This window comes from Sceloporus occidentalis, unplaced genomic scaffold (genome assembly GCF_023333645.1).
Source record: "Sceloporus occidentalis isolate IW3139 unplaced genomic scaffold, rSceOcc1.0.p SCAF_37, whole genome shotgun sequence".
In the NCBI taxonomy this organism is placed as follows: Eukaryota; Metazoa; Chordata; class Lepidosauria; order Squamata; family Phrynosomatidae; genus Sceloporus; species Sceloporus occidentalis.
The window spans coordinates 911,522-926,386 of record NW_028317017.1 but is presented as its reverse complement, the minus strand read 5'-3'; the positions used below and the strand labels follow the sequence as shown (position 1 = coordinate 926,386).

Below are 14,865 nucleotides of genomic sequence, written 5' to 3'. Positions count from 1 at the left end.
AGAAATTTTTTAAGAGATTTTTTTTCCTGAAACAGTACCGATTAAGTGTACATGGAATATTAGCTTTTACTTTATGTAAACAGTACATAATTTGCTTTACATAAGGTCTTATAAAAGTGCAATGCTAAAAACTGGTTCAATTGGAGTAAGCTCATGCAACAGTAAATACAACACATTTATTGAGACAGTGTACATGCACTGCTGCTAAAACCTGTGCAGCAAGACACACATGGAGGAAAATGCAGGAAGGTTATTTTTATGTACAATATGGTCCCTTAACCACACTGTTACTGTGGGTGAATGTACTGCAAAGAACTGTAATTCTCAAAGTCTAAGGATGGAAAATCCACGTGGATGGGAGGTCATTCTTCACCCTTCCAGCTGGCTTAGCACTTCTCGAACACCAGTAATAAGAGCTTCACTCTCTTTTGGGTGTGTTAGAATGGCAGCCTGTAGACGGCTCATGTAAGAGTCAATTGTCTCCAGTGTTGGTGTTTCAGAAGTACCTAATGGAAGATGTGAGGGATAGAAGAAATGGTTAATTGGAGACAAGGACATTAATATAAAATGAAGGAACTGTGGTATGTAGTCACAAGTTGTATATCATATTGTCCACTATCTTGCCCTAGAATGACAAATATTAGTTATTTCTACTATTGTAACAGCCAAAAACAAAACAGGAAAAATATTCCAGCGCAAATGTACATAACTCTTTGAAATGGATATTAGGAAAGTAAGCTTTTTATTGTTCTATCTTTTGAAGGTTTGTGTTTCAAAGTATTTCACATATACTTCATAGAAACTTTTAAAACAACGTGCTGGAGACATTTAAGTAAACTCAGCCTTAAACATACAAAGTTTATGATACCTGGAATGGGGACAGCCCGCAGACAGTGTGTCAGAGCCTGGCGAACATTCTGGAGATGCTGCTGCAACAGTGTATTTCTCCCTTGTTCCTGGCTAAGCTCAGATTCTAGTCTCTGAACGGCAGATCTCATACTTTCTACGTGTTTCTGGAGAGCAGCATTACGCTCCTCAAATTCCATGTTGGATTTCCGCAGCTGCCTCAATTCTGCTTCACGTGCTACAAGATAGGAAGATCAACAAATTTTATAGGAGTGACTGAGAATTGTTAAATTTGTTATCAGCAATTTGAACAGGCTCTCACCTTTACTGTGATTCAAGAATTCCTCGGTGAAGATTGGTATATCAAAAATTGGTCTCTCTTTGAGCACAGACTCTTTCTGGATAGAAAGTAAAATAAATAATAACAACAACAACAACATACATATATATATATATATATATAGCATTTGAAGACAGACAAAGTAGACGACAATACCAGTAAATGTGTTTCTCTGTCCAGAAACAGTTTACATGAGCATGAGGCATTTGAAGGGAATAGTCAACATTACATTATTAAAGAAAACATTTATTGTCCCTTAAAGCTCCACTAAAGAAGAACACATATTGGAAGTACTGAAGCCACAGCTAGGTGCCTCTTCCATAGTCTGACTATTTTCACCACTGACTGGCTGCTTTAAGCATCCAATCTGTTGCAGGAGACCACTCCCACTAACCTCCTACAGACTGTCTCCTGCAGTATTTACCAAGAGAGCGCTGGAGCTGACTGGCACTAAGTATATAATGTGTGAGGACGCTACAGAAATTTAAAGGCACCGCTTAGCTATCACATCCATTAAAGTGCTTATGATGGCTGTAGTGTCCCTTTAATACAGTGTCATCATATTTTGATTGAAGAAACAAAAAATGAGGGCCCCTGTTAGTTAATAAAATTAATTAAGTTAGTAAGGTTAGCTGTAGCTTTTTCCTTTTGAGTTTTCATCTGTGTATCTGTTTTGGAGACATCTGGTTTAAAACTAAATCTGTGGCATCTGATAAACCTCAATCCCCTCATGTCCATGTATACTTCTCATTAGTTGTCTCTTCTTATAGGTATAACATTTACTTTAACGCTCCCTAGTTCTATCATTTTACCACATTTAGTGCTTCTTCTATCTCTGAATTTGAGCCACCATGGTGACAATAAGACTATGCCTCCTCCAATTCACTACAGAAAGAACCGACCAATACTCTGGTGATTGGTAAGGTAGGCAAGTCAATTTTTATAGAACTTTGGAAAAGAAGAAGATTGGCAAGCTAAGCTTGTAGGATGTCATAAAGCTCTAACAGTGAATGATCTATTGCCATATTCCAAAGTTGATAAAACAAAAGTGTATTAAATTAGTTATCAGTAATGAGCTAAATCCAGCTGTAATTTAGTAAAGCTCTAACTCTGACATGGGTATCTTTCCTCTTGTCTCTTTCTTATACTTCCCCTACTACTACTTGCTTTCTGTTGATTCCACTTCTTTGGTGTTATAAGTAAACCAACAAAGTGGTTGCACCACTTTATTAAAAAAAAAAACAAAAAAAAACTTAGTACCATACTTGTTCATTCTACATATCCCTTATGGTTTCCAATACTCATCTGACAATAACATTATCTGGCTTGCTTGATCATTTACATAATTGAAAACATATTTTTACAATTTGAAAACTTTACTTTCAATGGAGAAATATGGGGGAGGGGGCTGGACATTGATTAAACATCCTCACCTCTGGAACACTGCTGATTGTTCGCACTGCTTCTACATGTAAAGAAAATAAAATGAAAAAAAAGGTTTATATTTCATCTGTCTTCACAATACACCACCTATTTCTATTTGCAGATATTTAGTTATGCTTTGTGCTAGACAGCATTTCTATTTTGCATATTAAAAGGACAGATTTTTTTGATAACTGTTATGGCAGTTTTTTCTGCAATTAGATTGTACCCATGTTTTTTAGCATCTAGGGTACAACATTTAAAATAAAAGCAAAAATACTTAAAAATAGATAATAAGACTGTGAACAATTCTCCAAGACTAGTTCTATATCATATAGGCCTAGTCTATATCATTAATGCCTTATCCTACCCCACATTCAAAATGCTTGTCAATAACCTCACCTTGTCTTTGCTGTCTACCCTTCTGACGGTTCTGTGACTTGCGGCTGTATGTACGAAATGCTTCGGTCTTCTGGTACTGTTGCAATTCCTTTGTATATCGCTCCTTGTCTTTTTCAGCTTCATCCAGGTAGTGCTAGAAGACACACAGTCAAATGATAGGAGAAGCAGAGACTACTGAAAGAGTTTATTAAAAAAAAGTCACAATTAAGAAAGAATTACATATACAGCAAAGAAACTGTCAGTGAGCACTTTAGCTGTGACAAGGGTCATTCACTCACTTAAACTGGATGACAGTTGTGTTCACCCTCTTGAGATAATTTGTTTGCCACACTATCCGTTATCATATGCAGTTGTGGGATCCCAAAAGCTGCATCTATACACTTAGCAGTTATGCTATATATAGCATATGTAGTTATTATGTATTTAGAGACAGTTTCCCATCTTCAAGTTCAATTAAATGGACATATATAGTATCACATTAGAATAGGTAGGAAGTATGGATAGATAGGGTGAATAGTAAAATTATCTCCACCAGCCCCAAGGCTATTCACCTGCTTCTCATGGGCAGGTAACTTGCTCCACTCACTGCCTACGATTCTGGTAATCTCTGGGAATGGAACATCTGGTCTTTCCACCCTAAGCTGCTCCCGCCTCTCGTTCATGAAGCGAACATAACCAGTCAGTGGAGCTTTTGGTGCATTGTTGTCTCTTGGACTCCTTTTCCTCTTGCGCCCTTTCGTCCATCCCCCGCGCCGACCTCTTGTCTGCTAGAAGAGGTATCTTACAGGATTACTTACAACATAGACATCTTTTCTTCCTTTTCTATTTCACACTCACACTTCTAGTCTAATTGTTCTTTTCCTCAAACCCCTTCATTCACTCAGTTTATTCTCTTGCTCATTCATTTGCAGCCACCATGTTTCCTCTTACCTCGTCTTCTTGCCTTGTTTCACTGTCTACCATTGGTTGATCACCACTGTGTAACGTTAAATCATCTCTGTCTTCCTGCTGTGGTGTGGCAGAATGTGCACCATGGCTGGGGTCTGAAATGGGGGTCCTAAGGAAAGATGTATTCTGTTTGCCATGAGCGGTTTATATAAAGCCAACCTCACAGCATCAATATTTGTTTGTCAGACATACATTTGTTTTCCTCTTTCCATATATTAGCAAAGATAGCATTTAGTCAGGAGTGGGTTTAGCCATAGTCATCAAAAATATATATCATATACAGTGAAAAGTAGTAAAACTAAGGGATCTTCCTGGTATAATATAAAAGCAAAAAGGGTGAAAATTAACATGAATCTGAAGCAATAAGAAAGAAGACTTAGTTGATCAATTGTGAATAGAAGTAGTGCAGGCTCCTCTTTAAACCAGACAAATCTAAAATTATATACACAATACTTTTAATACATATTTTTTTTAGCAATCTACCTATAACATTTGAGATGTTCATAAAACTTTCCTCAAAAAAGTGTAATTTGAAGTGTGTAGGAACCAGATGTGTTTTACACAGTTAAGGGGGCTTCCTCAGAAGTGTTAAAACTCTTTATTGAATAAATAACTTTTTTGATATACTTGGCTGATCTTATAAAATGAAAGGTCTAAAAAAGACTTACTGTATATGCAGCATCCAAAGATGGACATTTCCATGTATTAAATAGAAACACATTTCACATCCTGCTGTTACTGTCACATGCAATCATTTGCAAACTGTCATTTTTTTGTTTTATCTTTCTAATGTAGCACAAATGAGTTTCATACACAAACAATATTGATAGAAGGCGGAATGCTACTCAACCAACAGGTAGTTTGTACATATTAAGCAGTATGAATATACACACCATCTAGATGACCTTACCCTGGGAATGGTGGATCCAAGTTTTCTTTTGTATCCTCATTTTCCCCGGGCAACTGGAGGACAGCAGTTCCAGCACCATCCATCTAAACATAGTAAAAATGACTGTGTAACATGAGGTGTGACATATTATGTTCTCTTCTGCTACCCAACCTGAAGCGATCGAGCAGATCTGTGATTTTTTCCAAATCACATTTTCAGTTTCTAAACACAAACTCAACCTACGTAATGGTGTTTTCAGGTTAAAATATGCAATATGATTGTATTAAAAATTTAATATGTATAAAATGGGCAAAGATACCCTATACCATTGATCCTGGGGTCTGCATGGTTATTCTACCCAGTCATCACTGTCTTTTTGTTCAGGCTGAATTTGTAAGGGAAGGGTGAGGAGAAAGAAGATGGGACATTTATTTCAGCTTCCATGAGATAAACGTCTACGGTCTAAAACAATTAAGAGAATTAAAAGGCTTAAGCCACATGAGGTTTAAATGAAAAAAATGTAGTTACAATAAATACTTTGCTAGCTTTTTTAGTGGGGTATCCACACAAACACAAAGTTTGCATTAGTACACTATATAGTGGATTACCACACATTCTCTTATTATTACGTCTGTCTAGTTACTGAATAAATGCATGAATGGAAAATAATACCACATTGTTTCTAGTAGTGCTACATATGATTAATTCACTTCCTTTATACTGCACAAAGTATGTTTTTACATGCAGATTAAACTGTAAATAAATTTATAAAAAGTAAGGAACTGGACTCATGTTCCAAAAATGTAAACTTATGTTGAATACATATAAGAGGGGCTAGATTTAATGGATAAAAAGCAAATGTAGTTAGGCAAAATTGAAGTAGGTGTACTGAGAAAAGTCAATGAACTAGATTTACTAAGCTTGCCTTAATGGCAGTCATGAAACATGCTTCTCATGAGGGAAGTCTGTACACAGACAAAATAATCTATGCAATTGTTGAGTCAATATGAAGAGAAATGAAACTGATGCCCTTTAGACACAAGTCAATGGTGGATTATGCTGACAAGCGACTTTAAATCGAATACATTTAGCTCTTTAGATGCCAAAGCAGTAAGTAACAAATACATTAAATTAGCTTGTATAAGGAACTATTACCCCTTAAAGGTTTAGACTGGTCAACGAACCTGTGCCTAGCATCTTTTCTCAGTATCTCTAATGGGATTATACAAAATTAACTAGATGAAGATCCGTCAACGTAAAAGGCGTGTGTGCCAGTACACAGAGAAACTTCTCTTTGAACTGTGTAATTTAGACGTTTCAGTAGGGGAAGAAAAATAAATTAATATCAATAATCAACATATAGAATTTTACCATTAAAATAGCAATTTGATGTACTTGCCTTGACGAATTAGCAGTAGATCTGCTGATATCTACAGATACCGTGTTATGGTCGGAAACTGTATAGGGCCTGCAGGAAAATTAGGAAGTCTTCAATTCTGCCCTGCACAACAAAAACAATGGATTCAATATATTGAATAAAGTTTAAAAACGGACAACAAGCTAAATTCACATATATGTATTTGTAGACATGATGCATGCAGACATCAAGATGTATGAATTGATTACAATGAAATATTAAAAGATTTAAAGAACACAACAATGTTTGTAAGAACTGGGTTCTTCATATTTTTATAGTACATAAATGCATTTCTTATAATAATAGAAGTACTCTTTCTCAGAACTACTAATGCTAAAAGGTGGTATTGATCTGCTATAGTCTAGTATCAATTGATAATACTTCACAGCAATAGGCACCATTAATTCCTTAAAGCAACAAATAGGTCCATAAAAAGCAAACTGATTACTTAAGTGAAGTTATTTCCTGTACAAATTATGTTAAAAAAAAACCAAAACAAAAAAACAAGGTAATGTTCAATATTAAGTGCATCCAACATGCTATTAAAAAAATGTAATTTTTTTTCCTTCCTTCCTCAATGACCCCACAGTAATAGCGTAGCTACTCAGACGCTGAAAGAAGGGGAAAAATGATCCAGGCAAAGTAAGGGAAAGTAAATGTGCATATGTTCGTTATGGGGCGCTCATCCGTACCTGCCATTTTATTTACTGTGATTCCATTGTTAATAGAGATCTGATTAACGAAAACTTGACTTTTCCTTGAAAAAAAATCTGAAAGCTGAGATACATACACGACATGTGCGTGACACCTTACATTTATGCTCTGAGGGCATAAGAAAACACAACTATTTAGTGTCTATTACTGCTAGCATAGTTTGCTGTGATCTTGGCTCACACAATATTTTAATGGACACTTCCAATCATGTGTTTAAGTACTCATCAGCCTACAACAGGCCATCTTTCCGGATGGGCACCAGCTGCCAACTCAATGCCATTGCACATCATTGAATTCACAAGATTAGCACTTTAAGGGAATGACCTATGATAATTTATGTTTAGAGACCCCAAGGCTCATAAATATTAAACAGTACAATTTTTTATAGCTGCCCCTGGGATGCTGTAATTTGAAACACTGGCTGAAAAAAATCACCCTGCATAGCCCATTACTCTTAAACAATCGCCACAATGTATCAGGACATCATAGTACGTCTTGTGCTTTTTGTAGTGTCAACTAAATATCTCCCTGTCGCTGTAAGGGAGACCGGGCTGTTTGAATACACCACCAGTGGACAAAGAAGATTAGATATGAAAAAAAATACTAATACAAATTTAAGAATTGACAGTAAAATAAAAAAACATATCGGCTAACCCCAGTGATATCAATGTGACATTATTGGCAGGGGTACTGTTTTAAAAAAAAAAAAAGAAATCTATATAGTTATATATATATATATATAATCATGATGTGCCCTCTCCACTAGAAATATAAAGGGAGCTTATTAGTCCTGCAAAACAAAAACCTATGGGGTGTTACTGTACTCGTGGATGTTTCATAAACAAGTGGTCGCTTTCAGCAGTTGGTACCCCACCTGTGGAGAAACTGTACTCTACAGTAAAAAACTGATTTTTGATAATTTGATATATTCATACTAAACGGCTGACTATGCATATACATATGTATACAACAAAAGCCCTCTCTGTCCTTGGGGAGTGCAAACACTTTATACAGCTTGTGCAAAAGCCCGCAAAACCTGCCTTGGTCCTCGAGGGGCTCAGGTAACCAGGACTAGGGAATATTCACAGGTTCACTGGGTGCTTTTAGTGTTATTTGGGAGCTTTCTGTGCAGTTCCTCTTTGTGAATGTATGGTGGACAGGGTTAGATACTGCACACCAAGTGCATTTATTCATGGGCCACTACTTGCCCTGCTAATGGATGTTGCCAGTCCTCCTTCTTCTAACAGTTTTGGTGACCACATTATTCAATAAACAAGACTGTGAATGTACTAGAAAATAACAGACTGATGTAACATATACCAATAGACCCACAAAACCTCTAGAGCATACACACATACCGAACGTGAATAAGAACTAAGGTAATAAGTCAATACATACGATATATATACACACATAAATATAATACTAATATATATATATTATATATAGACGTGTGCCAACCCACTGTTCGTGTTATCAATAACACATAATGTTTCTTTGTCTATCTAGCACATTATGAGCAGAGGACTATTTCCTTAGCGGTGTAATACCCGCTCCTAGCGTATGTAATATTTGCTGTGCAACCTAAATGCAAATACACCCAAGCGCCGCCATTATCACACTATACGGTGGTCATGTTATTGTTATTACCAGCAACTCCGATTTTCTTCCACCTCTGCGCTCGCTTCTTAGCAACCGGCGGGCACGTACCGTACGGCGTGTACGTCATTACGCAGTGCACGAAGCTTTCCTTCAGTATCCCTCCGCCGCCCTATTATTTTAGCGTTAATACTGGTGTGTTATAGAAGCTGAATCGGTTTTAAATGTTGACGAAAGATCAGTTGGGTGGTAGCGTTTAATTCTGGTTTAATTCCAAATGGTTATGATAATTTTGGCCTGATAGGCACTACTTTGCGCAAGACTGACATTTGTACAAATACAGTGATGGGCATGCTGGGAATTGTAGTTTTAACAGTGCGCATGTTGGATAAAGTATTATGCCGATTGGTTAGGACTTTTTCCAAGCCTCGCGTTGGTATGAACACTCTTGGCACATACCTATCCAGTGATTGGCTAGTGTCCCGAGGTCGCCCCGAGGGCTTTATGGAGGAAGGCGGTGATGATACAAGGTTTTGGATGCAACATGTAGGGTGACGTCAGGTAGGCCGTTCGAGCTATCGGGCATGTCATGTGATACCGAAGACATGGGGGTGGGTTTGAGGAGCGGGATGGAAAACCGTGGGTGACAGATATGGGGTGTGTGGCAGAGTAAGCAGAATATGGCTTGGTGACAGATGGTGTGCAGGGCTGGCATTGATGGGACCGATTGACACAATGTGTGCGAATGACAAGCTCAGGCTGGGGTTGTGACAACGACATAAATGAATGGTGGGGGTGAATATGGCAAAGAGCAGCTAGATACGAGGTGGGTGCCAGACACTGGGGGGGGGGGTCATTGCGCAATCTGCTTGAGTGGCAGGCGGTCTAGGATGCCTGGTAGTAACCGAGTGATGTTAGTCAGGGGGTGTGACCGGGGGGGCTGGATGTGACGGTGACATTAGGAATTACTGGGGGGGGGTGAGTTATGGAAACCATGAGTATGGCGGCCAGGGAAGAAAGATGGAAAGAAAGCCCTACGGGGAGGGGACACCATGCAGTAGGATAAAATGTATGCAACCATTTAAAGCATGCCTAAGGTTCCCAACAGCCATAATATTAGGCAGTGCAGCATGGACCCTCCATGAAAATATTGTGTTATGTGCCCCTCCGCTCCTTCCATTCATTTATCATCCCCTTATTCTTTTCTCTTTTTCCCATCTGTTTCCTTTTTGTCTCTCCGCTCCTTTCCCCCCCTCACCCTCACATACAGTTTCCATTGCATTCCATAAGAATAATCCATTAACTCGTTACCCGCTGTGACAGATGAGTTTAGCAGGGCATCCCCCTTAGTGAGTGTGAGTTTAACCTCTTTCCGTGTTAAATGTTACATGACACGTCTGAACTCCAGCATGTTCGGGAGATTGAGCGCTGCGTTGGCAGAACAATAGTCTATAGACAGATTGTCTGCTGGAGCGCAGTAGAAGCAGGGTTAATGGAGCGACGTTCCATCATAATTCCTGTTCGCATTATGAAACAGGAGTTGTCTGATTTTTGGAGAGGGGCCGAGTTGTGATCCCACGCAGGAATTGAGTCAGGATGTATGAGAGCGCAGGCAGCTGTTGTGCCTGACTGCCTTGTATCATTTCCCAGTTCACTATATATAGTGACGCATTTTTATTATCCATTTATAGATGCGTCGATGGATGATCAAGAGTATCTTTCATCACTTTAGCCGTTACCCATGAGGAAGGCATCCTCTTCATCTATATATAATGTCTCATAAGCACAGGGGTTTATTAACTAAACTGGTGTTGCCACCCGCGCAATGTCTCCTACCGCATGCCAGAGTTGGCCCTGCTTAATGCATAGTTAATGCCGTGGGATCGTTTTCATCACACTGCTACTTATCGACCGCTCGCTTCTTAGTGAGTAAATTCGTTGCTAGAGTTCCACCCTGCATATTAGGGGAAGTAGCCACGAGACACTGGGCTAGTAAAAAAAAAAATAAATAAATGACCGGGGAAAGCCAGAGGTCACCCCAGAAATGGCCCAGCGGGTAAAAGTTGCGCTGCTGGTGTTGCAATTGAAGCCTAAGTGGGTGACAAAGCATCAGCTTATCCGCCAGTATTACACCGCCGAGTGTGAACGTTAATATTACATTGTAGATGGGAGAACCTGCGGATTTTCCTTGTAGGCGCTTTGATGCCAGTTGATCATGTTTTTTTACAGCTTTATTGTATAGAACTGTCGTGTCAATAAATGCTTTTTGTTCATTAACCGTGCACGGCATCACCTTTCAGTTTATTAATGAACATATCAATGCAGACATAAAACACCGCACGGCATCATCAGCATTTGCCTAAACATCGCATTTTATAAAGCACTGCATGGCCACGATCATTTCATTGGTATCTGTATAAACCACTGCATTTTTATTGCTGTTTACGTTTCAGTGTATGCTTATCTATATTGGTGCACATTATTTGGATTTCCATATGAAGAAACATTTAATCATCAAGATGCATGTGGAGGTGGCACTAATAGAGCATGAAGCTGCCAAGGGGAAACTAACCTTATTTCAACAAACCTACATTGTGGAGGCGGCTTTAGAAAGAGAACAGAAGTAGACGTGTTAAAGGGATAGTTTCCCTCTCATTAAGAATGTATATTTAATAACTCTGTAAGAGTCTGAACATACCCCACAGCGTTCTCCGAGCTGGAGGTAAACACCGTATTGTCCCGATTTTATAGGCTGTATCCTTATAGTTTGGTGCCATTTTAAAGAAAATGTAAATCTTACGCTCGTTCTGAATGTCTCCTTACCATCCTCGCCGAGCACTTCCATGTACCTGTCTCCATTTCTTCAGCTTTTCTTCTTCTCTTGCATCTTCTGTCTTCTTTCCTCATCCGCTTCTCCCCTGTATCATAGTGCTTCATCAAAAGGGCCAAGCCTCCGCGCAAACGTTTTCCATGATTGGAGGAATGATGGAGAGGCAGTCCCCCTGGTGCTTGCCGTAGCTCTGTTCTTTTGCGGAAGCCAGAATATTGTAATGGATTCACAGAGTGGAAAAAAAGCATTTCTGCACCTCTCTTTCTCTGTGAATCCATCTGCATTATCCTGGCCTCTTGGAGTACTTCCGCAAAAGGACCGAGCCACGGCGAGCACAATGGGTAGGTCTCTCCCTTGTTCTTCCAAGAGAAGGTAGGCAGACAACCATAATATATAAATGCCGATTATAGGCCGCAAGATTTAAATTGGGGGGCGGGGGGGTTGGCCTACATTTATAATACGATGTATAACCTGTAGGAAGGTATGTTCGGCCGAACACATCTGTGCAACATCTGCATGCAAAATAGCTGAGGCGGTGGGGAAAGAGTTAAATAAAGAGACCGAAGAGATCTCACTGATCTACAGATACATTACACAGGGCCAGCTAGGCTCTTCTTGTTCTAGAAGCTCCGTGGAGGTGGCCTTTCATAATTTTTTCAAGAAAACCACAACGCTCCTGCAGACTCTTCTTTCAGTCCTCTAAGTGAATAGTCCTCGGGAATGGGGGCGTCATGGCTTATATTTGTTTATTGGAAAATTATATATATATATATATATATTAGGCCATGTCCTAAGAATGATTGCTACACAGATAAGAATAATGATGCCGGCCATCGGGAGTATGTGAGAAGTTTTATTATATGAAAGAAAGATAGGACATAGAGAAGATAGGAGATTTAAACTAATCTTTCAGCTATCGTATACATTAACGTGCATAGGATGGCTGGATTGTCCCTTTAATACGTAGACAAATTACACACAATTAGGCATAATTACCCCTCTTAAATGTATAGCACTCTTGCATTTGTTGTTTCAGACTTGATAAGTATGAATAAGTTAGCGGTTGCATAGTATAACCATTGCGTTTCACGCTACATCCAATTTATGTTAATGATGATCTGTCATTTTCAAATCCCAACATTTCACCATACGGTACATACCGTATATCGAATTCTTACCCTGTGATATTCAGCTAATGGGAAATTTCTTGTGTATCGATTTGAACCAAAGACATGTCAAGGGCAGAGAGCTAATTATCAAGCATGATACATAGCAGTCAGCTAGCCAATTTAGTTCATGCGGGCTTGCAGTAAAAAGCCCTTAGGACTGTAAAGCATCTGCCAGTAGTATGTTAACGCTAGGCTGACGTGAGCTTATTTTGCAATCAGAAAGTCTTAGTAATTGTTCTACTAGGATGTTAATACACTCAGTCTGAATGCTGTTGTCTCTGAACTATATCCCTTTATTCCCACTTGGTCTCTCAAATGTGTATAAAGGATTAGTAGATTTTGTTCTGAGCCTGTGGAGATACACAGTGCACCTAATCAGAGATCTTTTAACAACACTGGCACCCCTCGCCAATCAATACCACTCAGGACTAAGTGATGGTAATTAGTAGTCTGTATTACAGAGGACGCAATGCCACATGTAGCCTCTCTAACCATGGAGGCATCATTCAATGCAATATTGGTGGCACCCAAGATCATACGTACAGCTGGTTGTCAATTGAGTGCATAGGTGTGTGGAAGATATTTCCTAATTTGATGCCTATGCTTGGTGGGTATGTCATAGACAAGGGGTGTCCAACCTGCAGCCCTCCAGCTGCTGCAGGACTACATCTCCCGTAATGCTCTTTCAACTAAGTGGCCGGCAGAGGAGTATGGGAGATGTAGTCCTGCAGCAGCTGGAGGGCCGCAGCTTGGACACCCTTGCATAGACACTGATACACATTCAGTTATGATGTGCTACTAGAGACTGCACAGCTCCTGTATTGCTCAGCTAATTTATGGTTGTTTTATTGGACCATAACAACTTTGGAGATAACTAATTTTTCTATGGACAGTAGAAGCTTAAATTATGAAAAAAGACAAAAGTGTTTCAAGGAATACCACTTTTAGGTTACATGGAATTAACTGGTGTGTTTTGAGCACCACTTATACATCGTAACCTTGTTTTGTGAGGTAACAAAACTGTTAGAGATGGTTTGTAATCCACTGTGGATTATTCATCTCTTTTCATCAGTTGCTTTGTATAAATGCCTCTGTTGATTTATTTGTCCCGCCAATCGGTTTAAATCTTTATCTGCTGTTTTTGTTTTTTTGCATTGTTCTGCTCGGATTAAAAAGCCGTTGTTTTTAGACAAGTAGTCTACTTTATTGGATGTAAACAGCTGGCGACAAGTTCCGTTGGAGAGAACTGCATTCCAGAACACAGATATCTGTACATTTTTGGACTAAGTTTCTGCCTGGGTGCTTCAGAAGCTTGTTGCTAAAGGAATAGAGGAGGATACTGGCAATGGTGGCCAGGGATATCCAATAAGGCCCAGGTTCCTGTAACAAGGGGGACTGACAGAGGAAGGTTACAAGCACTGATGATGTTGTGTAGTGTTCAGGAGGCTGGTACTACAATGAGAATGACTATTAAGTAACTATTACAATACGGTCACTTTAGCATTCTTGCGATTGGCATAAAACAAGGTCATCTATTTAAATTGATGGTGGAAAATGAATGGCATTATAAGGTCTTTTGATCACCTACTGGTACCTGTTTGATGTTACTGGCTTTGAGTATTGGGTAGAGCTCCACTGTGCTTGTACGTTTGTTCCATCTGTCTACTGGGTGGATGTGTATTAAAGTATATACAAGTACTGGGCTGTCTCTGGGTTCCAGATTGTCTCTGCAAGGTATTGACATTGCCTTAGGCAGGCTTTGTCTCTGATGTGCTACATTTCTAGATATTCAGTTTGATTCACATCCCCCATTTTCTCTCCACAGTTTGTCCATGGGCATTCTCACAACCACAGAGTATAAAGAAGATTTGTGGACCTTTTGTTAAAGACTCCAGTGCCCGTGTGCGCAGTTGCAGTGATCTACAAGGTAGAATGCCAACCAGAAAGTTAATATGTAATACAAGTTTGCCAGATTTACTGACTCATAATTTGAATTTCCTATGTTACCTGCTATATTGTTTTACTTCTGTATGTATCTAAGCATTCTTTTTAGCCAAAAAATGAATGTCTCTCTTTCTCTGTTCTGAGATATTCATTAAATATACGAAAAGATTTTGTGCCGGCGATAAACTTAAAAGGAGTTATGGCTACTTGACTACCGGGATTTCCGTGAGCCTTGTTTTACAAGCAATCATAAATGATCTGAATGCTCAACATTTCCACATTCGCTGGATAAAAGCCCTTGGAAAAATGTGAAAACCAACTTGCTGTCTGTTACATTCATATTAA

At 39.1% G+C, this 14,865-nt stretch overlaps 1 protein-coding gene across 1 annotated transcript; it reads right to left on the bottom strand.

Moving 5' to 3' along the window:
- Positions 1–369: 369 nt before the first annotated feature.
- On the bottom strand, positions 370–11,655 carry LOC149297677 (high mobility group protein 20A-like). Its single transcript, XM_089488161.1, has 8 exons — positions 11,401–11,655; positions 4,869–4,951; positions 3,941–4,067; positions 3,562–3,777; positions 2,979–3,143; positions 1,169–1,244; positions 869–1,084; positions 370–506 (listed from the first exon to the last, which is right to left on the bottom strand). Exons 1-8 carry the CDS (start codon positions 11,653–11,655, stop codon positions 370–372), a joined length of 1,275 nt encoding a protein of 424 aa, XP_089344287.1.
- Positions 11,656–14,865: the final 3,210 nt, after the last annotated feature.

What these genes read in the sequence shown, in the direction of transcription:
- LOC149297677 (XM_089488161.1), bottom strand. Translation starts at nt 11,655, where the DNA reads ATGCTTTTTTTCCACTCTGTGAATCCATTACAATATTCTGGCTTCCGC. An exon ending in AAACAAGGCAAGAAGACGAG is followed by an intron (nt 3,778 to 3,940) that starts GTAAGAGGAAAC and finishes TACCTCTTCTAG; the next exon opens with CAGACAAGAGGTCGGCGCGG. An exon ending in GCGGGCTGTCCCCATTCCAG is followed by an intron (nt 507 to 868) that starts GTATCATAAACT and finishes ATCTTCCATTAG; the next exon opens with GTACTTCTGAAACACCAACA.